The sequence below is a fragment of the Alexandromys fortis genome, unplaced genomic scaffold (genome assembly GCF_014885135.2).
Source record: "Alexandromys fortis isolate MF-2015 unplaced genomic scaffold, M_Fortis_MF-2015_v1.1 scaffold_58, whole genome shotgun sequence".
Lineage (NCBI taxonomy): Eukaryota > Metazoa > Chordata > Mammalia > Rodentia > Cricetidae > Alexandromys > Alexandromys fortis.
This window is the reverse complement of record NW_026067940.1, coordinates 5,927,836-5,951,516: the sequence shown is the minus strand read 5'-3', so window position 1 is coordinate 5,951,516 and position 23,681 is coordinate 5,927,836. Positions and strand designations below refer to the sequence as shown.

Sequence of the window (23,681 nt, the reverse complement as noted above, 5' to 3'; positions counted from 1 at the left end):
CCCCCCACCCACCCCCCCACCCCTCCCTCCATCCACCCCCTCACCTACCCATCCATCCACCCACCTACTCACTCACCCACCCACCCACCCACCCATCCATCCACTCACCCATCCATAAACCCATTCATCCATCCATGCACCTGCCAGCCCATCAATACACACATACCTATACCTATGGTTGGTTGTCTACGAAGAAGAGATGGCAGGAACACAAAACACACAGATACAGTTTTTTTTTTCAGTGTGAATCTTTCCCCGACTCCTCTGGAGCCTATGTTGCAATATCTACAGAAGGAGGCATCTTAAAAAAGACTTCTTGCTTCAGGGTTGGCTGGACAAGTATAGCTTCATTTTTAGCTATGTAACTTCTCAAATGGCTCTTGACCAGTCAGTTGCCTTGGTTTCTTCATCTGTCTAATAACAGCAGGGTGTCAGCCTTAGAGGTACATAAGACTCTGAGTTCTCATGCTTGCATTTTCTCTTCCTCGTCCCCTCCCTGTCCTCTCCCTCTTGCTGTGCAGGTGCGAGAGGGAGCAGGTACCTGAACTGATGGCCTCTCTTTGCCTTGGCCTGGAGTAGAGAAGTGCAGACTCCAGGTGGCTGCCTCTCCAACCGAGCAGGCCTGGTCCCTATGTCTTGTCTATACACAGGGGCCAGGCCTGCTCTGGTAAGATCCAAGTGGGAGAGGAACTGCCCCCTTAACAGGAAGCTTCCTTCAAAGGGTACCCTCATAATCTGTTCCACCTAACACAAACTGATGAACACTGGCCATGTGCCCAGTTCCTGCCCTGAAGAACTTAGCCTAGAGAGGCAGCCTAGGCCACCAGCGCCTGCTAAAGGTGAACCAGCACTATAGCAGCAGGAAGTATGACAAGAGAGAGCTAAATAAATAAGAATTCCCTGAGCAGAGAAGAAAATACCAAAAGGACAGATTCAAGGACTTAGAAAGCTCCAGATCTTGTGAGTGCAGGAGACGGAGGTGGTGGCAAGACCGAAGGAGAAGCTGCCCTAGTCACCAAGGAGATTAGCAGCTCTCATGGGGACAGAGAGAAGAGATGAGAGACACAGAAGGGAAGCCCAGATGGCCGCTGTGGGATGTCGAGGAGTAACTCCAGGGACAGCTGTGTGATGAAGCCATGAGGATTGGTAGACTCCAGCCAGAAGCAGCACAGGAAGGGAGCTCTGACCAGCACTTCCACCCGACCACCCCGAGGGCCCCCTTTCCATCACACTCCATTGGTGCTGCCAAAATGACAGTGAATGAAAAGAAATAAAAGGAGGACATGATGTTCCTAGGTAGGGATGGAGAGGGTTTATTACAGATATGAGGGCGAGCAGAGCCAGAGGCAGAGGCATCTGGTAGATTCCAGAGCGAACTTGACAGACTGAACTGGTCCCGTGTAAGGAGAGAGGGGAGGGGAGACAGGAGAGCCAGGAATCAAGAGCAGCAGCCAAGAGACAAGAGACCAGAGAGTTTAGGGTAGGAAGAGGTGGGGGTGAGGGAACCATATGCCAGCCAGGATGTCTCCATAACAGGTACTTGCAGATGCTGAGAAAGAGAGGCTGGCAGGAAGTGTCCACTTTGATATGTTAATAGGCACCTCAGATAGGCTTTTGTCCTGGGTTTGAGGCCCAATAGGTAGAAATTCCATGTCCCTACCCATGCCCACCGAGGAAAGGAACTCAGTTGTTAAACCTGTACGCCAGATTCTCTGTCAAGATTCTAGCTAACGCTCCAGATAATATTGTGAGGTACTATTCTCATTTCATGATCTAGAAACTGATGCTTAAAATGGTTAAGTAATTTGTTCAGGTCAGTACCTAGAAAGATGCCAGGGCAGGACTTGAACACAAGTCTTTAATGTCTGGAGGCTTTGTTCTCTTTCACTGTGCAGCGAAGAGCATTTGGTTCCCAGCATCCTGAAACTGCTTTCCTTCTAGCCACTAGGATGCTGGAAGAATTTATATGACAGTGGGGCTGTTTTCATCATTAAAGGCTGTCAGCATGGTGACAGGGAGCGGTAGATATGGAGCTGTCACAGTAGGAAAAATGAGGCGGCGCGGAAGGCACTCCATCACTGCCTGTGTAGTGGAGGAGGCCAGCGCTCTGCCGCACACAGGCTTCTGTGAACCGCCTCAGCTGCATCTTCACTTGGTCCCTCTTCCAGATTCATCCCTGAGTGGGGGAAGAGGAAGCTGTGGCCATGGCCAGAGGCTTGCCAGCATTCTGAATCGAGCTGAGGCCAAACAGCACGAGAGGGCAGAGCAGCTACTGAGAACCTCATCAAATCACAGCCCCAGGTGCCTACAGCCCCGCCCTAGCCTAGAATCCATCATGGACTCCTAGGCTCAGAGCTTTTGGATGTCTGGACCTTTTCAGGTGGGGCAAATTTATTGTGAAGTCAGTCTTCATCTCCCCTCTGACTCCTTCCTGCCCTGAAGTTCCTGAAGGTGAAGGAAACACACGACACCCCAGCGAGTCACCGCTAGCGTGGTGGGTCACTGACTCCCTGAGCTCCTTAAAATCATTTAAACTGCTCAGGGTCCTGATGTCTGACAGGTGTGAGCAGAAATGGGCTCTGTAACTGACCACAGTCCAGCTTAAAACCCTTCTCCCAAAGGGGCTGGATGCATTCTAAGGAAGGATGCAGGGTCCCCAGAAGAGTCCCTGCTGGAGAGACACTGGTCTGGGAAGTTCCCATCCTTCCCTGGTGGGGAGCACCTGCATTTCTAATAGAGTCACCTAATCACTTGTTTAAACCAGGCATTCCGTGTGTAATGACTCCTGGCTGAGACCAAAGAAAGCCATCTGCTGTCGCCTGCCCTACAGGATGTGATCCCCTCTGGTGTGGGAACAGACAGCCTTACTGGAGCAGAGGCATCGGGAAAGCTCTGGGAGAGGCTGTTTTCAGGTGGGACTCACTCCTTCTTCAGCTGGCCAGATCATCTTGGGCGCAGGTACAACTAGAGTCACAAGAAATGGGCACCCACTTTTTCAGCTGTGCCTGTGGCACTCACCAGCAGCTTCCAAGGCTGGTCCCTGGGCACCTGCCCTTCTCTGTCAACAGGAGGACACAAATCTACCCATCCTGAAGCCTTCCTAGGCCCTGGTGTGTGGCTGTAAAGCAGCTGGTTGGTTGTTTGCCCAGAGTTTTAAGGTCTGGAGGAGAGACACTGGAGACATAGTAGCTACAGGGTGTTCATTATTCGGATTTTAATCATTATTCCTGGGAGAAGAGTCCCCCTCTCCATTCCCTGAGAAAACAGGCTGGCGGTGGCCCATTTCAGCACCCACGTCAGGTGGCTGTAACTCCAGGGGACTCAGTGCCCTATTCTGGCCTCTGAGCACACACAGTAAAAGTAAATCTTTTTTTTTAAAAAAAAAATACCATTCTTTTCAAAGCCTAAAAAGACCCAGTATTCTGTAAGCATTTAGTAAATGGCACCTGTTAGCACTCGAGAGAGATACTCAAGAAATTTTAGATTGGTTAGACTGTCCACATAGACTAGATTTTTTTTTTCAAGACAAGGTTTCTCCGTAGCTCTGGCTGTCCTGGAACTCACTCTGTAGACAAGGCTTGCCTTGAACTCAGAAATCTGCCTGCCTCTGCCTCCTGAGTGCTGGAATTAAAGGTGTGTGCCACCACTGCCCAGGGAGAGCAGATTTCTTGCTACCAACGTCACTGTTTTCTGGGAAGACCTGTGTGGTGCTATGGGACTGGGCACCCTCCTGCTCGGCCACCTGACTCTCTTCTGTGGTAGCTCTGCCCTCTCTGTCCTGTCTACTTACCTGGAGACTGCTCAGGCTGACACTTGATGTCCAAAGCTGTAGGACCAAGGAGCAACCACATGGAAGCCCCAGGGTCTCAGAGGTAGGGAGGGGGGAAGAGAGGAGGCCTCCTGACCATACTAAGAGGCCTTGCAGCCAGACCCCAGGGTTGCAGCTCTTGAGCATGCTGCAAAAGGAGGAGGTGCACCCAGGAAGTGCTTCTCCAAGGTTTCAGGCCCTGCAGTAACGGGGTGGCTGTGTCCACTGTCCAAGTGCTGAAACCTAATTTGCAAGGCGTTGGCATTTGCACACAAGTGGGGTGGGTGCTTGTTTAAAGCCCCAGGACTTTCTGAGCTGCCCTACCACATGCAAGCACCTTGAGAAGGTAGCGTTCACCTGTGGACCAGAAGGAGGCCCTCCTCCACCTTGTCTGCTGATGCCTTCACCTTGGACTCTCAGCTCCAGAGCTGTGAGACATCAGTTCCATTGTTTATTAACTTCCCAGTTTGTGGTGCTTCATGACTGTGTCCAAGCAGGCTAAGGCAATGGCCAATCAAGCTAAGAAATAAAATATTTGGCTGTGAGCTCACTGTACATGAATTCTCTCTAAAGAAGTTATTAGCATAACTCTGACCAGTGAGTATGAATGTGTGCACAGCTATGCACACAAACAGCTACAGGTGTGCCTATACGTAATCACCTGTTATCGGCAGCTGGCTCTTGCCCCTTCCTAGCTGTGTGACTTTGGTCAGAGGCTTCCCCTCTTTTATCCCTCGTTTCCGCGTCTGCATGATGAAGATGATGCAGCAGAACTATGAGGACCTACGAAGCCAGATACTGGCAAGTGTCTGGCAGAGGACTTTGCTAACTTTACTGCATCCACTTCATACATTACTCTCCGCCCCCCCCCATTTTAAAACTGAGGAGATGACGTCCAGGAGGTTGCCCTGGTAAGCAAGCGTGGAGCCAGGTGGCTGGGTGGCCCCAGGCCATGATGCCATGTCCAAGAGAGTCAGGAGAGGGCAATTCTTTCCCTTTGCAGCAGGCCCTGGCACTGAGAAGCAGGGCTCTAGCTCCTCTTGAGTTCAGACAGGTCTAAGCACCTAGGGAGGCCAAGGAGGCACTATGACCAGGAGCCCACTGAGGACCTAAGAGCCAGTGGCCTCCAGAATCGGCCAGGACTAAGCCATGCCCCTGTAGCGAACACAGGAAGGCCTCTCAGCGGCATGCTGAGATTACCAGCTAGGGGGCCTGTTCCACTTAGTGCAAACAAGAAGTCACATGAGCTTCACGATGTCCGTATCACCACCATGGATACCCCAGAAAACCTGAGGGGCTTCTCTGTGACGTGCAGTTGTCAAGACTTTTGAGAAGTTATTTCTTTCACTTCTCTATACCTCCATTTCCTCATCTGTAAAATGGGAATGCCAGTTGTTCCTGCTGCAGGGGAACAACTGGGAATGGGGCCCAATGAGGTGAGGCCTTAGAGCCCCCCAAGGTCCGCCTAACCCAGAGCTGTACTGCTGACATTGAAGCTGGGGTTAGACCCAGGCCTGAAGAAAACCCACAGCTTGAATAGTATTCCCCACACTGCTTCCCTGGGCCCAAGGGTGGGAGAGTAAGCAATCACAGTTGCCTTCTTGCCCCCGCAGCCCCCCACCGTGCACTTGTGCTGTCTTGAAGCTAGAGGGAGGATCAGAGGCAGCAAGGCAGGGAAAAGAAACCCCCTGCGAATTCTCCCGTCTTCTCCCAGTTCCACAGCCCCTGCGGGAACCAAGCTGCAGAAGACAATGGGATTTAATAAAATGCCTTTAACTCACAAAGTTTGTCTGCTGCCAGCTCCTTAATTAAATTGCCTAATTCTGCTCTTCAATGGCAGCACAAACCCCGGTGTTTAAAGAGCACGAGGTTGCTATGGCATTTGCACCAGGGCAGGCTATGGAGGAGCATGCAGATGTGCAGGTCTTCCTGCTATCACAGTGACCGCCCATGGCATCCTCCCAGCCACTCACCGTGATGCCCAAAGCACCAGCCCCAACCCCTGGTCCCATTCCACACACATTGCATCAGTCAGCTAGGAAACAAGTCTTTCCTAAGAGGGAAAGAATCCTTGATGGGAATGCTGAGTTGGGATTTAGAACTGGGAGGATTGGGGGTGTCTGCAAAAAGCAGAACTTCTTCCTACTCTGACTGGGGTGAGTGCCAGCCCTGCCCTGGCCCACAGAGCAGCCCTGTGAGGGCCACAGCACTATCTCCCAAGCAGCCCCTCTCCCTTCCCTGATAGCCTGTGCAGATCCATCTGTATTCATTCAGCAGAGCTTCAAAACCCTGCTCAGTCTGCCTGGCTGGATAAGAGGCCAGGTTTGCTCTTTAACTGACATGGAGAGGCATGAGAAACATCTGCTTTCTTCTGAAGATGTGGTTTCCAGCCCTAGCTCTGCAGTAGTATAACAGTCAGGGGTCCCCCACACCCCAACACCATGGAAACTATAGAGTCTCCCATAGACCTCAAGGTTAGAGAAATCTTGGTGATGCTCCCATATTCACCACCTGGTTTCACCATAACTCCACCAGCTCTGTCCATCATCCATCTTCCTTCTGGTACATTTCTCCCTAGAGAGTTCACCGGAGTTTAAGTGGTGTGAGGGTTTTGTTTGCTTGTTTATTTCACTATTATTTACATACAAAGAATTCCTAGAAAGTTCTGTTGGAATGCCGTACTTGGATCCTCCCCTCTGAGACTGATACAGTTGAGCTAGAGTAGATAGATCGGGCGGTGGTGGCGCACACCTTCTATCCCAGCACTAGGGAGGCAGAGGTGGGCGGATCTCTGTGAGTTTGAGGCCAGCCTGGTCTACATAGAGTGTTTCAGGCTGGTCAGAGATATGTAGTGAGATGCTTTCTCAGAGACAGACAGACAGACAGACAGACAGACAGAGATCCCTCTCAGTGCCTTCCAAATATGGAGATTATGGCAACCCACGACCACACCTCGCTAAGATTACCTCATAATTCTCTGATATAGCAAGAGCTGAAAAACACATCACAGGGGGCAAATGGTTACCCTTTTCCTGTCCAGTAGGTCGAAAGCAGAACATGCCTGACACCTGGGCCCAACCCTGCTCTCCCCTCCCATACCATGACTGTTCCTCTGACTCTGCACGTGAGCACCACGTGCCCGTGTGCACACTCCTCTGTGTGCACTTCTGTGCCCCACATCTCATATTGCAATTTCGCTGTCTCGTGTGTCTTTGCCGGTGGTCTGTTCTGGGGTTCGTACACTCCACAGCTGTGAGACATGGCCGTGTTCTTATGGTGATCAGGATCTTGGGGAGCCCAGGATGGTGGCAGCAGGTGAAGATGAGCGTGCCAGGGAGGTCACTCATTGGGCAGTGATGACAGACAGAGCCACTGACCACCACAGTCGCAATGGCGCACATGGCAGTCATGGGGCTGCTGGAGAGAAAGAGGGATGACCCCGCAGTGGTGACATGGCAGTAAATCTCAGATGGTGGCACTGCGATGGTGGTGGCTGTCGTGGTGCTGTCGTTGCCCATCCCTGTGAGAGAGAGAGAGAGGTGCCAACACAAGTTCATTCGCTCTGGTGACGCCCTTCTGAGAAGAGTGCTGACTGCTGCATGGGATGAAGGACCTTTCCCTAGGACCCTGTCTGGGACCCCTACTGCTACAAGCTGCAGCTTCTTCTGAGATGCTGAGACCACCTGAAGACCCTCTCCCACAGACCCCAGGGGAGGTTCCCACAGAGCAGCTGCCCTGTTGTACTGACTCAGGGATGCAGCAACAGTGCTGAGTACAGTGGCCCTTTAGGGACATTTGCTTAAGGTCCACACAGGGCTTCAAGTGATCTTGATGAAAGAATGTTATTTCTGGCTTGCTGGTTTCCTGGTCCTTTGACACTCTACATGCTGTAAGGAGGATAAAGGAAAATACTCTGGGATCCCCTCCCTTAACCTGGCCAACAGGGGCAGAGATAGCAACATCTCAGAACACTCCAGAAATGTCAATCAAAGCTGGCACCCCTCAGAACCAATCTTACTGTACTTCTGGGAAAATGAGAACAAGATAGGACTGCACAGGCTTGCTGGGTTTTTGTCTTTGATTTGTTTGTTTGTTTGTTTGTTTGACATAGGTTCTTGTGTAGCTGAGGCTAGCCTCAGATTCATTCTGTAGTAGTATCTGGCATTGAACTGATCCCCCTACCTTCACTTTCCAAGTGCTGTGGTTACTGGTGTGCACCACCACAAACAATGGCACACCGTTTTCTTCTTTGAACACAGGTCCCAGTAAATAGCCCAGGCTGACATTGAACTCAAACTCACAGAAATTCTTCTGCCTCGGGAGATTACAGGTGGGATCCATCATATATACAAATATGTTTGTGTATGTGTGTGTGTGTGTATATATATATATATATATATGATAATGAAACTATCTTTTAGGTGATATCATTCAATCCTTCCCTTTTATTGATTAGATAAGATCAGCTTGCATTAAGTAAAACCCGAGTAAAAATGACAATAAAAACACCTTTGATGTCCACAGCATCTCTAGTGACACAGTGGACACCCCCCTGTGATCTGATTGGATCTATAGAATGGGCTTAGGGCCAGGTGCATCTGACAGCTGGTGGCCCGGCACTGGGAGAGACTGAGCCAGCCCTACAGCTTGTGAAGCACGTTTGCCCTCATTTCAGGTCTTTAAAAGAGAGAGTGGTCTTACCCTGTTTTTTATAAGAGGAAATGAAGGGTGAGCATCTCACCCTAGTTGGCATGGTTAGTAAGGGGCAGAGTTGGAATGAGAACCCAGTATCCCTGGATTATCATCCTAGAACTGCCATAATAAAGCACTATAAACTTATCCCTTCAAATAATAAAAACTCATTGTCTCGAAGTCTTGTGGGCTAGAAGTTCAAATTTAAGGTGTTAGCAGAACAAGCCTCCCTCAAGAAGATCAGAGAACCTATCCTTGCCTCTGCTGGATTCTGCTGACAGCCATCAGTGGCAGGGTGGTGAGGGGGACATTCCTTTGCTTGAAGCTGTGGCCTGTCCCTTTTCCTTAAGTATCCACCTCATGCGCCATTTTCTTTCTCCTATGGGACATCAGCCATACAGGATTAGGGTCTCCCTGACAACCTCAACTTTGCCTAACTACATCTATGAAGGCCCTATTTTCTAAGGGTACATCCACAAACACCCAGAGTGGGAGTTCGATATCTCATTTGGGGGGACACAGTACCCCTGACATCAGGCTAATGGCCTTGCATTCTTCCCGTGCACCCTTGCTGCTCCCGTTTCTCCCATCTTTTGTCTCCACAGACAAGGTGCCCTTCTTCCGCAGTGTAGCACGGGGCAGCCAGAGGGCCATCCATTTCTGCTCTTCCAAATTATTACCAGCCACCAAAGCGAAATCATGAAATATAGGCGGGCTTTTTGTCTTTTTTATTCCCAGACAGTAAAAAAAATCATTAAGGCTTGCTCTTAATTAGTTTAATTTTGAAGCTTCTAAATATTGATTTAACCTCCACTCCTTTGTACTTGCTGCAGTCACTGAATTATGCCTGGTATTGATCACAGATGGAAGCATTTCCCTCCACCGGGCTCAGGGCTCGGGAGCTGTCAGCCTGCCTGGCACTCTGGGCTTTGAGGTTGAACAGATATGGAGGAAGGAGAAGCTGTGCCCGGGTAGAGCTCGTCCTTGAGGAAGGCCTGTAAACCTGGGCCAGAGACCCGCTTCTTTTTCTTGCATTGGCCCGTACCCAAAAGAGATTGAACAAGAAGTCAACTGGAACCTCCCATTCCATTCTGGGATGAAAGAGAATTGGGCAGTGAGGCTGGAGGGTCATGAAGAATCAGATCCCAGAGCATAGGCGTTGGCACCAGCCAGCAGTGACCTGGCTTTGCTACTGAATGCTCTCAGGCCAGGCCCTCACCCTCTCACACGGCAATGGGGTTTGTCGTTCCCACATCACAGTGGCATTGTGAGCACACAGGCAGCCCCTCCTGCCAGGTGTCCAGTCCAAGGCCTGGCTCACCATCAGGCTGTCTCAGTGGCTACCGTGATTATTGCCTTCCCATAGGGGAAATCAGGACCAGGCTGGAAGCACACTGTGCCTTCTCGTCTTGGCCCATTACTGTTTGCTGTGTGAAGTTGATCGAGTTATTTGATACTCTTCCCATTAAAATAGGGGCAGTAGCATCTGTGACTGTCAAACATGTCTCCCTTGAGCAGCTTCAAGACAGCACCAAAGACTGGGCATCTATAAAGACCAGAAATTGGTTTCTCGAGATCAAGGCGTCAGCCTCCAGTGAGGCCTGCTGTCTGCTTCCAAGACAGTTTTCTGAACTCTGGGTTCTCTGGGAAATGCAGTATCTCCACATGGAAAAAAAGCAGACTGACAGAAAAAGACCAAGTCCCTCTCTCACGACTTTCAAAATATCACGTGTTCATTCAGGAAGGTAGAGCCAATCTGACCTAAACACCACCAACACTGTACCATTGGGGATTGTGTTTCTTTTTCATTTTTATTTTCTCTGTGTAATGTCCCCAGCTGTCCTGGAACTCACTCTGTAGACCAGGCTGGCCTCAAACTCAGAGATGGTCCTGCCTCTGCCTCCTGAGTACTGGGACTTGAGCCACCAAGCCCACCAGGGATCATGCTTTTAATGCAAGAATCTGGGGCGTGCACTCAGACCACAGCCACATGAGACAGTGGGAATGGTAGAATCTCAATTGCAAGGTGCATCGTTGTAATGCCCTCCACGGTCCCTGTGACTACACTTGGCCTACAGGATCATGTCCAACCATGCTGCCTCTCACCTGCAGTCCTCATGACCGCTCTGCTCACAGGCTGCAGAGAAACACTCCTCGGCATTTACTTCCTACAGTTTGTTCCCAGGCCTCTGCTCAGTGCTGAATGTCTTCCACCATCCTCTACTTCTAGAGACCTTCTTGGTCCAGGCTCCCTCTAGGATCTTCGTCCTCCACCCCAGGGAGATTTTCTTTTTAGATTTATTTATTTACTTATTTATTTATGTATACAGTATTCTGCCTGCAGATCTCATTACAGATGGTTGTGAGCCACCATGTGGTTGCTGGGAATTGAACTCAGGACCTTTGGAAGAGCAGGCAGTGCTCTTAACCACTGAGCCATCTCTCCAGCCCCCCAAGCGAGATTTTAAAGCAATCTTATCAAAGCACCCACCAAGTTCACTCATTGTCTCAGCGAGGGTTTCTGCTGCTGTGATAATGCCATAACCTTAAGGAATTTGGGGAGGAAAGGATTTATTGCCTCTTAAGCTTCCAGTCATCAAAGGACTCAGGGCAGGAACTCAAGGCAGGAACCCGGAAGGAGAAACTGATACAGAGGCCACGGAAGAGTGCTGCTTACTGGCTTGCACCTCATGCTCAGTCTGCCAGGACCTGCCCACTGCCCACAGTGCCCGCTCATGTCCATCACCAATCAAAATGGACAGTCTGGTAGGGGCATTTTCTCAGCCGTAACTCCCTCTTCCTAAATGACTATAACTTTTGTCAAGTTTATATAAAACTAGCCTGCACAAAAATTTTTAGCATATTTCCTCTGAATACTTGCCTAACTTCCTACCTGTGGTGGGACCGTGCCTGTTCCCACAGCTGAGCCCACTGTCCTGTAACAACTTTTTATTCCATAGGGAGTTTTCCTTTGTCTTGTTCTCAAGTTGAGCAACCTCACTGCGCTTCCCATGCGCGCTTCCCATACGCTGTGTCCCTTGCCATTCCCATAGGTAGAGGGCCCAGCATGCCACCAGACCTTTTTCCATGCTCCTGGAAGTTTCTCTGTGCTGGGGACAGAGGACGTGAGGGGGTTCTGGAAGACTCCATCCTGTTAGGATGTCAAGACAACCTAACCTCTCAAGAGAGCAACATGGAGCACATCATGAGTAGATGCTTTTGAGATTTCTAACTATCGTTCCTTGGTTTTCAGAGTTGGACTGCAGAAGTCATCCAGCTCAAACTTGGATTTCTAGGCCCCACTCTCAGCCTCTGATCCTGGAGGGCTAGTGAGCTCGAGAATCTGCTTTTCTGAGAACTTTCTCAGGGGTGAGGCCATGATCCAAAGCCTGCTCCCAGCCCTGACTAGCGCTGCTCCCCAAGCCCTGCCCTGCCGTGAGTTCCCTGTGGCTGTAGGGCAGTCCAGGTAATCATGGAGCGAGTAAGAAAGAGCTGAGCTACGAGGTCACCAATGAGGCCTCTGGGGTCAGGAGAGCTAAAGAAGAAATAACTGAGCGAAAGGATGGCTAGGGCGAACCTGGAAGACTGGTGAGGACCCGCAGGCTATCTCGCTGCAGTGAGGGAAAAGAGAGAAAGAAAAGCGCCCACTGAGAGCCTCATCTGCAGCCATTTATCTCGCAGCCTGCCTGCCACATCTGACAGGGGAAGGCTTGCGCCCTCGAGCCCGGGGCCTCCTTCCGCAGTGTGATTTATCTCGGGGCTTCATCTGGTAGACCTCTGATGGAACGAGTCTCCTCTTCTCCCCGCCTCATCAATTTTCATTCTGATTTCATTTTCCTTTCTCCGTGTTTAACTAGCCTGCTCCGCATTCGCGCTGCCATCCGCCCTGCCATCCCACCAGGTGCCAGGGAGACCCAAAGCTCCTCCTCACACGCAGGGCAGAGTCCTTCCTCTCCGCGCTTCCCTGTCATCAGGGCCTTGGGGCCTTCTACCTTCCCTAACTGTGCACAGAGAGGAGACAAGAGCCCCTTGGGATTGCAGGCTGTGGCTTCATAGGGAGTGGGGGAAGCGGGGGGGGGGGGGTACTCATCCATAGAGGCGTCAGTGTTTGAGGCTTTTCCTAGATGCACCGTGGAGAACAGAATTTCAGGTTGAGGACCTGGCTGAGCAAGGGCACGGGGACCGGAAAGAACTATCTGCATCCCTCTTTTCTACCTTGCCTTCCTTCCTCCTGATCCTAGCTGCCTGTGGCCAAGGGCCATCCTGGGGCCCTGGCTCATGAGATAGCCGGGGAAGGCTGCCGAATCTGCCGGGCACCTCCACCTGAGCAGCAGCCAGTCTAGACTGCCCATCTGGCTTGTGACTGGGGCAGTGGAAGGTCCATCCCAGGAGCAGCCCTCGGGGTCTTGGCAGGGAGCACGTGGGAAAGGGGGAGCGCAGAGGCACTGCTCACCAGCTGCGACCTCTGACCTGTTTATTGAGCAAATGTTTTGTCAGGCATCTGTGATCTGCTGGTGGCTCGTGTCCTTGAGCTGTCCTGAAACCTGGAGCCAAGGATCCCCATTGAAGGTTCCAGGGTGCACTTTCAGCGCTTTGGAAGAGGGCTGATTCTCTTGGAAAGGGTACCAGCTGCAGAGGAAATAGCCCTACCTCCCAAAACATGGGTGATCTAGAAGGTGAGGTACAGTCCAGCCAAGGAAATGTGAGGACACTGATGCAAAGGGAAAGGGGGTCTCAGAGCCCCAGGCGCTTGTGGATGGCCATTTTCTCCAGCTCCAGCAGGAGGCACATTTCTCCCGGTGTGACAGATGAGGAGGCCCAAGAACACTTGTGCAGCAGGCAACAGGATTCCACGGTGGAGCCCCCTCCACAGCCAGTAATTCTGGCCTCAGAGCAGAGGCTAGTGGAGTCTGGAGTTTCTAGAGGGGTTCAGAGAAAGCTCCAGAAGGGTGAAGGTGAATGCAAGATCCTGTTAAGCCAGACAGAAACTTGAGAACAAAGTGACTTTCACCCAGGAGCAGTGACCTGGAAGGCAAAACGGCCATAGAAAGGCATGAACCAGGAAAAACAGACTCCGGGATGATGCTGGCCTCCTTTAAGGGCAGGAAAAGAAGCAGAAGGAATAGCCCACACAATGGCCTCTTCTCTGGGCCCTTGATCCCTGTGGCTTCTGATCTCTAAGACAGAGAGACATCCCTGCCCTGCCCTGCCCTGCCCTGCCCTGCCCTGCCCTGCCCTGCCCTGCCTGTCCCTATGTTCCTAAGTTCCTACGTTCCTAAGTTCCTACGGTGAGCTTGAGCAAGGCACCTGGCCCTGCAGAGTTCTCAGTCTGCAGGAGAACAGGCAGGTTCTCACGGAGGGATGCAGGGCACCCCAGGAGCTCAGGAGAAAAGTCCTGGTCAGGGAGCAGTTCCTGCAGCTTTGCAGAAACCCTGGCAGCATCAGGAGATGGACTCAGCCTGAGCCATTCTCTGCCTGGGCTTGCAGGCCCTGCTCCCCTGCAGCTTGTTTTGGTGCAGTGCGATCAGACAGAAATGACTGTGTGCTACCTACGGGCACCCTCCGTTCTAATCAGGAAATAATGAGGCAGGCTCCCTTCCAGGCTTGGAGCTCCACACTCTCTGCCTGGACACTGTAGAGACTCCTGCCTGGCAACAAGACCCTTCTGTCCCCACCCAGGAAAGAGATTTATCAGAACCTGGACCTCTAAAATTCCAACGACGAGGAGAAAGCAAGGCTGAAATAAAGGAATCTCACCCTCCCCACTGTGCCCCCCGGCAGACCGGCTGAGCTCTGGCACCAGAATCCCAGAAATAACCATGGCTGTGAATGAGATCTACCGGGTCCCTCCTGACCCTCTATGTCCCAGCTGTAGGACCTCAATCTTGTCCCCTAACTTCTCTGAGCTAAGTTTCTCATCTAAGAAGCACTTCATTTACAGGACTGTTGGCAAAGTAGCTGGCATACAGGAAACCTGGCACACGAGCCCCCAGGGATGCCACATGTCTCCCTATAGTTGACACACTGTTTGAAATAGGTTTGGTGGCTGTGGCACAAGAACCCTTGAGGATGCCACGCATCTCCCTACAGTTGAAGTGGTTTGGGGGATAGGTTTGGTGGCTGTGGCACATGAGCCTCCAGAGATGCCACGCATCTCCCTTCAATTGAAGTGGTTTGGGAGATAGGTTTGGTGGCTGCATAAGAGTTTGATGGCTGAAAGGAACAGGGCATGACAGTCAGGGTGAGAACCTGCGGGTGAGACAGTGGCAGGTTGGGTGTGGCAGAGAGAGAGACAGGGCAAGGAATGTGAGGTCCCCTCTAATGTGAATAGGACAACATGGAAGAGGCCACCATAAGAGTCTAGACTGGCAATAAAGACAGAATGTAGGTGTATTTGCCAGGGGAAGAGGTGCGATTCAAAATAGTGATTTCCAGCCTTAGGCACTGGTGGGTGCTGAAATCGACAACCATGGGACCAAAGGAGCAGGCTGGTGAGAGGGCTGCTGGCTTTGGGATGAGATGAATGTGAGGGGTTCCGAGACTGCCAGGTAGAGAGACATGGGGGAAGCTAAGAGTGCACAGTAACTCCTGTGTATCCTCTTGTCTGCTGCCCTGGGACTCTGTGAGGAGAAGACCTAGAAACAGGGGTAGCAGAGATCACCAAGCATTCTTCCTGTCTCAACACCTAGGTCCAGGCCATGAGGATTCTAGTCAGAGCTGGGACCCTGAGGCATAGAACTGTTTCTAGGTGTAAGGACAAGAAATAAGCCCCATCTTGCCTGAGAAGGATGCCGAGAGGCTCTGGCCCACTTGGGAGTAGGAAGAGTTGTTCCGTGAATCACCCAGGTCCAGTGCCCTTGTTCTCAACTTACCGTTGGAGAAGAAAGAGGGAAACAGAATTTAAAGATGACACTGGCTGATGAGGTGAGAGGTCAGGACTGCAGTTACCAGGTAGGGCTGCGTATTGACCTACAAGGGCATGAAGGATGTGTTCTGGGATAGTCACATCTAGATCTGAGTGTGGCTGAGCCGGTATTCGCCTGAGTTCATGGAGCCTGGGGCTAGTGTCTTCGTTATACACACGCCTGTGTAGTTAATCTTATACCTCACAACTCAAAGTGTTACAAAAGGTGAGGCACAGAGATATGATAGAAAGCCATGATGACGGAAGAAGTGAAGGGAGCCGAGTCATACATCGCCGTCTCCACGGCTGCAACCCATAAGGTCCTAGGAAGCTGACTGCTTTGCCCAAAGTCACATAGAGAGTGGAAGAGCCGGGCTCAAACTCCATGGCAAAGCCCAGTACCTTCTGCACCAACAGCCCCCCTTCATATAAGTTATCTATGGGATTCAGGCTCTGGAAGACTAGATAAACACGGGGGGCTCCTGTGCAGAAGCTCTGGTTGTGTATGATTAAGTGAGAGGCAGGAGTGAGGGACCTAGTCACCTCCCAGAGGAACTGGAGGCCGCGTGTACAGATGGAAGCCGGCCTACCACCCTCCTCTGCAGCTCCTGCCCAGGGCTTATCTACTGCTGAGGAGGCCGGAGTTTATCAATGCTGCACTCAGTTACGCCCTCCCATCTGTTCTCCACAGCTCAGAGAGACCTGGTACTGAAGCCGGCAAGACCAGGCAAGCGGTAGCTTCCTGCCTGCTGGCCTCCCGCTGAAAGGCTGCTGGGGGGAGGCGGGGACTAGGGAAGGAAAGGGAGGACTGTAGGATGGTGGAAGGGAGGGAGTTTGGGTGCACTCCCTCCACCTCAGTAGACTCCGCCCCCACCCCGCCCCCACCCCCACCCCCACCCCTCCGTGCTGCAGGAGATTGGGACAGAGAAGGGAAATGGAATGACAGTGTCCCTCAAATTCTTCCTTCAGAGATTTGCCAAGGGTCTTCTTAGAAGGACTGGAAGATTGATTCCATGCCTTCTGCTAAGTTCAAAGATGATTCCTGGAGCGAATCCAACTGAAAATGAGTCCTTTGGGATTTGTAGTTTGAGCCCTTCCAAGCTAATGGTGTGCCTTTGGAGGAAGCCAGCCGTGGGGCCTGGAGGATGACTCCAGGACCCTCCAACACCCACTTCACAGTCAAATGGCAAGGTCGGGTCCGTTTGCAGCTCCGAGCTTTGTTTGACCCTGTGGTTCCAGGCCCATCAAGACTCAGAGTAACAGAGTCCTTCCTGAATGCTCCTCAAGGGTGTCAGTCTAGCCAGGAGCCAAGGAAGGGTGCTGGTGGGCCATCAGGGGACAAGATATATTTGCTAAGGACCCAAGTCCTTGCAACTGAGGCAAGTGTTCCAAGCCAGTATGACACCAGCTGCCCTCAAGCAAACATTGATCTCTGTTGATTGGGCTGGTGGGGTAGATTATAGTAAAATAATAATAATAATAATAATAATTATAATAATAATAATAATAATCGGGTTTCCCTCACCACATAGAAGCTGTGTAACCTCTGCTATAACTTTTCTGAACCTTGGTTGTCTCCCTGACAGAATTTAAGTAAAGAATCCCTCCGTTGCCCACGCATGGAGCGGGTGGAGATATGAAACGTAATGTTCTGTATTCTGTAGATTTTATTATTCATATTCGCCCCCAAGTGCACAGCTTCACTTGATTCTCTGTGGACCAGGGGAGCTCGCAGACCAGCTGGAAGACGTGTGTGTGCCCATGCACCCCTGGTTACCTGGACCTTAGAGAGGAAAGACATTTGCTTTCTCTGCAGAAACTCTCACTAACCAGCTTGAATGAGCAGGGCTGTGACAGCCTTTATAGTGATGGCAAGCAAATGGGCAGCTCTGGACTCCATCCAAGGAGGGGCTTGGTGCCCGACCTCAGGAGAAGAACTCCTCTAAGGGTTTGCCACACTTTAGGGTCCCAGATTCAGCTGCCGTTTCTCTCTTCCTCTTAAAACCAGCCCTGATCCTAGCCCATGAATAACACACTCTGCAGCTCCTGCCCAGGTAGCTGGATAAGGCCAGCAGGGGAGCTGTCTGCCATGGAACTTTAGGTTTTGGTGGCTTCCCAGCACCTTGAGCAAAGCTGAATGCTAGCTTGACACTCAGAACAAGGAGGAGAGGGAAGCCAGGGGCTCAGGTCTTATCTAAAGGTCAAGTGACACACTGAGGTCCCCTCTGAGGAGTCCTTACTTCCTACTCAACCTCACTTTTCTCTCCAGCTGGGAACTGTCCTGGGCTGTCCTCACCCATTGGCATTCTTTGCTGGATGGCTATGTTGCCAGTTCACAGCTCTCCACCCAGTATTGGGGACCCAAGGGCTAAGCTTAGTAGAGAGGAAGCTTATTGCACCCTGTTGTCTGTTGCCTACAAGACTATTGTTCCTTCAGAAGTCAGGTGACCACTGAGCAGAGTGTTGCCTTCCTGTGCTCGGAGTACTTGGGAGATGGAAGGAGGTCCTGAGTTCAAGGACAGCCTCAACCACATAGCAAAAGGAAGAAAGGATGAAGGAAAGAAAGAAAGAAAGAAAGAAAGAAAGAAAGAAAGAAAGAAAGAAAGAAAGAGGGGAGGGAAGAGAAAGGTTCTTATGTGGCAGAAGCACCTCCCAACCCTGGAAAAGGAGCTAACATTTCTAGAACTCTCTACGTGAGCGACATGCCATTTCAGTCTCAGCCTCATGACTATCTTTAAGAAAATAAAGGGAACAGAAAGCAACAGACGCTCGGAGAGGTCAAGGAGCCTGTCCTAGGGCAGAAGTAGAAGCATCATCTGCATGGCAGGTGCCTCTTGTTTCCTGCAGCTTCCCAACCCACAAAGGACACCACAGCACCCCTCCCCCTCCACGAGCCCCAGTTACTAGCCGGGCAGCTGGTTTCCCCAGGCTTCCATTGCACACGTATGTAGGCAGGCACGCATGTGCACACGTGTGTTTGTTTACCCTGCGATCTCCATGACAGTGCACACAGGACCCCCCCCCCCATGCAAACCTCCGAGCCTTTCAAGTCACCGTTGTTTTTCCCACCTTCAGAAATAGCTGCTGAGGGAAGTGGGCCTCAGTCGGCTGTACATGGGCATGCTGCTCTCCTGCTCAGGGAGGGGCGCCCTGCCCCCACGGCTCCCCTCCCAGCTTCCCGGAAGCAGGATGATGAGGCAAAGAGCCCCATGTGGCCAGCTAGAGGCACTGCCTGGAAGCTGATAAACACCGCTCTGAGCTTCCTGCAGCTTCCTGGCAAGGAGAGCTCACCGGGAAGACAGGAATGGCACCAGCCTGCCTCAGGACAGCCAGTGCACCCCAACCTTGGGTCCAAAGCAAGCTGGGCCAGACCCGAGGCAGAGCAGTGATGTATAAACGGCACAGCCTCCAGTTTGGGCTTATTTTCTATCTGTGGGTGTTTCCCAGCATGGAGACTCGAGCAGAGTTCTCTGGGTTCTTCTGGACCTATACACGATGGAGGTTTAAGTACTCACAGGCCTCTTAGGACAGCTACACAGGAAACAAGCTGCTCAGAGTCTTAGGAACGCATCCTGCATACCTACCGCTGAAGGGCTGCCAGACCAGACCTCTCCTGAGGAGTCAGACCAGGCTGAAAAAGACAGCTCAGATCTGGCCCAGTTTTGTGTCCATCTGTTCTAAGCCAAAGCTTGATGTCCCTTGGCCTTAGGGTCTGAAAGAGAAGCCAGGTTGATTGCATACATGCATACACCCAGGAGGGAAGAAACCAGTGCCTTGGGTTCCAGGTGTAGGAAACCCCTGGGGGAAGGGTTCTGAGGACGTGGGACTACAGTGAGCACCAACCATGCCCTGTGTTACAGCTGTGATCATGAAGGGCAACGTTATAGCCAGAGGAAGCTTTCCAGGTGGTGTAGGCAGGGCTGGGGACAGCAGCAAGCACAACACTGCAGTGGCCATGCCAACCCCTGGGCCCCGGAAGTGGAGACGCATGCTCCAATGTCTGTTGTCTACGAGTTTATTGTCCTCCAAGAAATCCTGTAGCCCCAGAGAAACTCTCTGACTTGAGTCATGAAGAACAAGCAGAAGTTGCCTGGGAGAAATGAGACAAAAGGGGTGGCATATCAGTTCACCCCAAAAGGTTTGTGGAGAGAGTATGAGGGGCAGAAACAGCAGGCCAGATTACAGAAGGCCATACTTGAGGGCTGAGGCAAATGGACTCCAGCCCCGAACGTCTGCCCTGCAACTCTAACAGGCCCTTGAGAGAGGAAGGCCCGTGCCTTCAGGATGGGAAGTTCACCCAGGAGACCAGGAAGGATTCCCAGCACCCCAGCCTACATGAATGTGGTCAAGATCCACTGCCCAGCTCCAGAGTTCTGGGAAGCCTACCCCATATTTTAGAGCTGGGTTTGTTTCCACTACCTCCTTTCTCTTGCCTCACCAGAGATGTCTAGAAACCATCATTTATCTCACTTATCCAGTGAAAAAAACAAGAAAGGTCAAAACAATCTATTCCACATTTGTCCGGGCTCCAGTGATGATGATTTCAGCTCACACATTCTCCTTTCCTCCTAAACATGCACACATAACCTATACTCCCCACCATCACCCACCACACCACACCATACCATACACATAACCTATACTCCCCACCGTCACCCACCACATCACACCACACCACACCACACCACACCACACCATACCATACATGTAACCTATACTCCCCACTGTCACACACCACACCACGCCACACCACACCACACCAATCCATACACATAACCTATACTCCCCACCGTCACCCACCACACTATACCACACACATATACACCTCTGAGTTATCCAAAGACTTAGAGAAGATGGTAGGAGAAGAACCTTGAGGGCTGCAGAAGAGGGCCCAGAAAGCCTGGTTCCCATCCAGGTCAGTTCCTGGGCTACTCCCTTGGTTTCTGGAGTCCACCAGGGGAGGCTGGAGGAACAGATTCCACTGCTTAACTCTGCACATCCCTAACTCTGTTGTCTTCTTCCAGGGCTGCCCAGCGAGGAAATGAGTGATGTCCCAGTCTAGTGCACAAAGATGAGGACCCACACCCAGGAGGGCACGAAGTGATGCCCACTCACGCCATGTAGAATGACTGCCCTGAGAGGGTGGTTCCCCAGACCTTGGCAGGGCTGCTGACCCTCAGTCTGCAAGTTGTGAAGAGCAGGACTCTTCCTGTGGAGGGTCCCCTGCCTTCCAGATCCACCATGAGGCTCCTCGTGGCTGCCCTCTTGCTATCTTGGGCAGCTGGTACCACTGCCGCGGTACCTGTGGTACCCTGGCGTGTGCCCTGCCCTCCTCAGTGTGCCTGCCAGATCCGGCCCTGGTACACGCCCCGGTCATCCTACCGCGAGGCGGCCACTGTGGACTGCAATGACCTCTTCCTGATGGCAGTGCCTCCGGGGATTCCCGCGGGGACACAGACCCTGCTCCTGCAGAGTAACAGTATCAGCCGGATAGACCAGACTGAGCTCGCCTACTTGACCAACCTCACAGAACTGGATCTGTCCCAGAACAGCTTCTCAGATGCCCGAGACTGTGACTTCCAGGCCCTGCCTCAGCTGCTGAGCCTACATTTAGAAGAGAACCAGCTAAGCCGGCTGGAGGACCACAGCTTCGCTGGGCTGACCAGCCTGCAGGAGCTCTATCTCAACCATAACCAGCTGTGCCGCATTGCCCCCAGGGCCTTTGAAGGTCTCAGCAACCTGCTGCGACTGCACCTCAACTCCAACCTGCTTAGGACCATCGACAGCCGCTGGTTCGATGTGCTGCCCAGCTTGGAAATCCTCATGATTGGTGGCAACAAGGTGGACGCCATCTTGGACATGAACTTCCGACCCCTGGCCAACCTGCGCAGCCTGGTGCTGGCAGGCATGAGCTTGCGGGAGATCTCAGACTATGCCCTAGAAGGACTGCAAAGTCTGGAGAGCCTCTCTTTCTACGACAATCAGTTGGCCCAGGTACCCAAGCGGGCACTGGAGCAGGTGCCTGGGCTCAAGTTCCTAGACCTGAACAAAAACCCACTGCAGCGGGTAGGGCCGGGAGACTTCGCCAACATGCTGCACCTCAAGGAATTGGGACTGAACAACATGGAGGAGCTGGTCTCCATTGACAAGTTCGCCCTGGTAAATCTCCCTGAGCTGACCAAGCTGGACATCACCAATAACCCGCGGCTTTCCTTCATCCATCCGCGCGCCTTCCACCACCTGCCCCAGATGGAGACCCTCATGCTCAACAACAACGCTCTCAGTGCCTTGCACCAGCAGACAGTAGAATCTCTGCCCAACCTGCAGGAGGTGGGGCTCCACGGCAACCCCATCCGCTGCGACTGTGTCATCCGCTGGGCCAACGCCTCGGGCACCCACGTCCGTTTCATCGAACCACAGTCCACCCTGTGTGCTGAGCCTCCGGACCTGAAGCGCCTCCCAGTCCGGGAGGTACCATTCCGGGAGATGACAGACCACTGCCTGCCCCTCATCTCTCCCCGCAGCTTCCCTTCCAGGCTGCAGGTGGCCAGCGGAGAGAGCATGGTACTTCACTGCCGGGCCCTGGCTGAACCAGAGCCTGAGATCTACTGGGTCTCTCCAGCTGGAGTGCGACTGACACCTGCTCATGCAGGCAGGAGGTACCGGGTGTTCCCCGAGGGGACCCTAGAGTTGAGAAGGGTGACAGCAGAAGAGGCGGGGCTATATACCTGTGTGGCCCAGAACCTGGTTGGGACTGACACTAAGACAGTCAGTGTTGTGGTTGGCCATACTCCCTTCCAGCAAGGCAGGGACAAGGGACCAGGACTGGAGCTCCTTGTGCAGGAGACACACCCATATCATGTCCTGCTATCTTGGGTGCCCCCACCCAACATAGTCTCCACCAACCTCACCTGGTCTAGCGCCTCCTCCCTCCAGGACCATGAAGCCTCTGCTTTGGCTCGGCTGCCCCAGGGCACCCACCGCTACAACATTACCCGCCTCCTGCCGGCCACAGAGTACTGGGCCTGCCTGCAAGTGGCCTTCGCTGATGCCCACACCCAGTTGGCTTGTGTTTGGGCCAGGACTAAAGAGGCCTCTCCTTGCCATAGAGCCCTGGGGGACCAGCCTGGGCTCATAGCCATCCTGGCTCTTGCCGTCCTTCTGCTGGCAGCTGGGCTTGCAGCCCACCTTGGCAGAGGCCAGCCCAAGCAGGGGGTGGGTGAGAAGAAGCCTCTGCTTCCAGCCTGGGCTTTCTGGGGCTGGAGCACCCCCTCTTTCCGAGTAGTGTCTGCACCCCTTGTCCTGCCCTGGAATCCAGGGAGGAACCCGCCCAGATGCTCAGATGGAGAGACAGTGTCACCACCTTTGTCTCAACATTCCTGAAGCTCCGCCAGGTCTCAGCAGTAGAGAAATAACCAGGCCAACTCTACACTAAAAGAAAAGTCATCTGGGCCAGACACCTGCCAGGAAAGTGGAGTCAATCCACGTGCTCGAGGCCTAGCAGCTTGACCAAGAAAGATGGGGCTCTGTGGCTCCTGGGGGTGCTCTTGCAGCTTCCAAAATGGTGGCTGTTGCCTTCTGGGGGTCCTCAGCTACTATTCTGAGGAGTGTCTCCAAGGAACAGGAAGGACTCTGCCGAGAGCCTCCTACCTCCCCAGAGGCATCTGAACCTCAGCTTGGCTGTCCCCTGCCTGTGTCCCTAGGCCCCTGGCCCACAGGATTGCCCCCTCCCTCTCTTTCTTTGTACAGTCTCGGTTGCTTGCTCATCCCCCTCCTGGGCAAGGGCTGAAAGAGTCCTCTCCTTTCTGTCTTGGGAGCCTGCCCCAAAGTGGGAGTGTCCCCCAGCTGGATCTGAAGGATATTTGGGGAGAGGGGTATCCAGGGATGCCTCGTCTCATAGCCTGGGCTTCTGAAGTTGACTTTCTACAGGCAGTTTTGTACCTTTGTGGAGAAATGTGTCACCTGTCCCCAACCCAATTCACTCTTTTCTCCCGTTTTGTAAAAAATAAAAATAAACAATAACAACAACCGCGGGGAGAGGAAAAATCCTTTGCATGTTGGGAATCAGAAAAATCTCTTGGATCTCTTGAGAGGCAGGGGTAGGGTAAGAACCCGGAGAAGACATTTTGAATGCTGGCCTCTATGTCTGCTCCAAACATAAAGTGTCCCCATAGCAGGGAGCAGAGGCACTGGGGGAAGAGAGTGGAATTGAGGAGGTGTCACCAGCTAGAAAGAGCGTGACACAGGCAAGGAAAGGCGGAGTGGGAGAGGAAAAAC

General features: G+C 52.4%; 2 protein-coding genes across 2 annotated transcripts in view; one reads left to right on the top strand and one right to left on the bottom strand.

Annotated features, from left to right (window-relative positions):
- Positions 1 to 15,381, bottom strand: part of LOC126504980 (uncharacterized) — a 50,748-nt gene extending 35,367 nt beyond the window's left edge. Inside the window, exons 1-2 of the mRNA XM_050147605.1 lie at positions 15,373 to 15,381; positions 6,775 to 7,328 (exon numbers count right to left, since the gene is read on the bottom strand). Coding sequence (XP_050003562.1) covers positions 6,775 to 7,326 — 552 coding nt within the window. The 5' untranslated portion in view covers positions 7,327 to 7,328; positions 15,373 to 15,381. The remainder of the gene's footprint in view (positions 1 to 6,774; positions 7,329 to 15,372) is intronic.
- The window catches only part of Lrrn2 (leucine rich repeat neuronal 2), a 59,535-nt gene extending 36,102 nt beyond the window's left edge, over positions 1 to 23,433 (top strand). The window contains exon 2 of the mRNA XM_050147842.1: positions 20,429 to 23,433. Within this exon, the coding sequence (XP_050003799.1) occupies positions 20,646 to 22,787 (2,142 nt within the window). The 5' untranslated portion in view covers positions 20,429 to 20,645 and the 3' untranslated portion in view covers positions 22,788 to 23,433. The remainder of the gene's footprint in view (positions 1 to 20,428) is intronic.
- Positions 23,434 to 23,681: the final 248 nt, after the last annotated feature.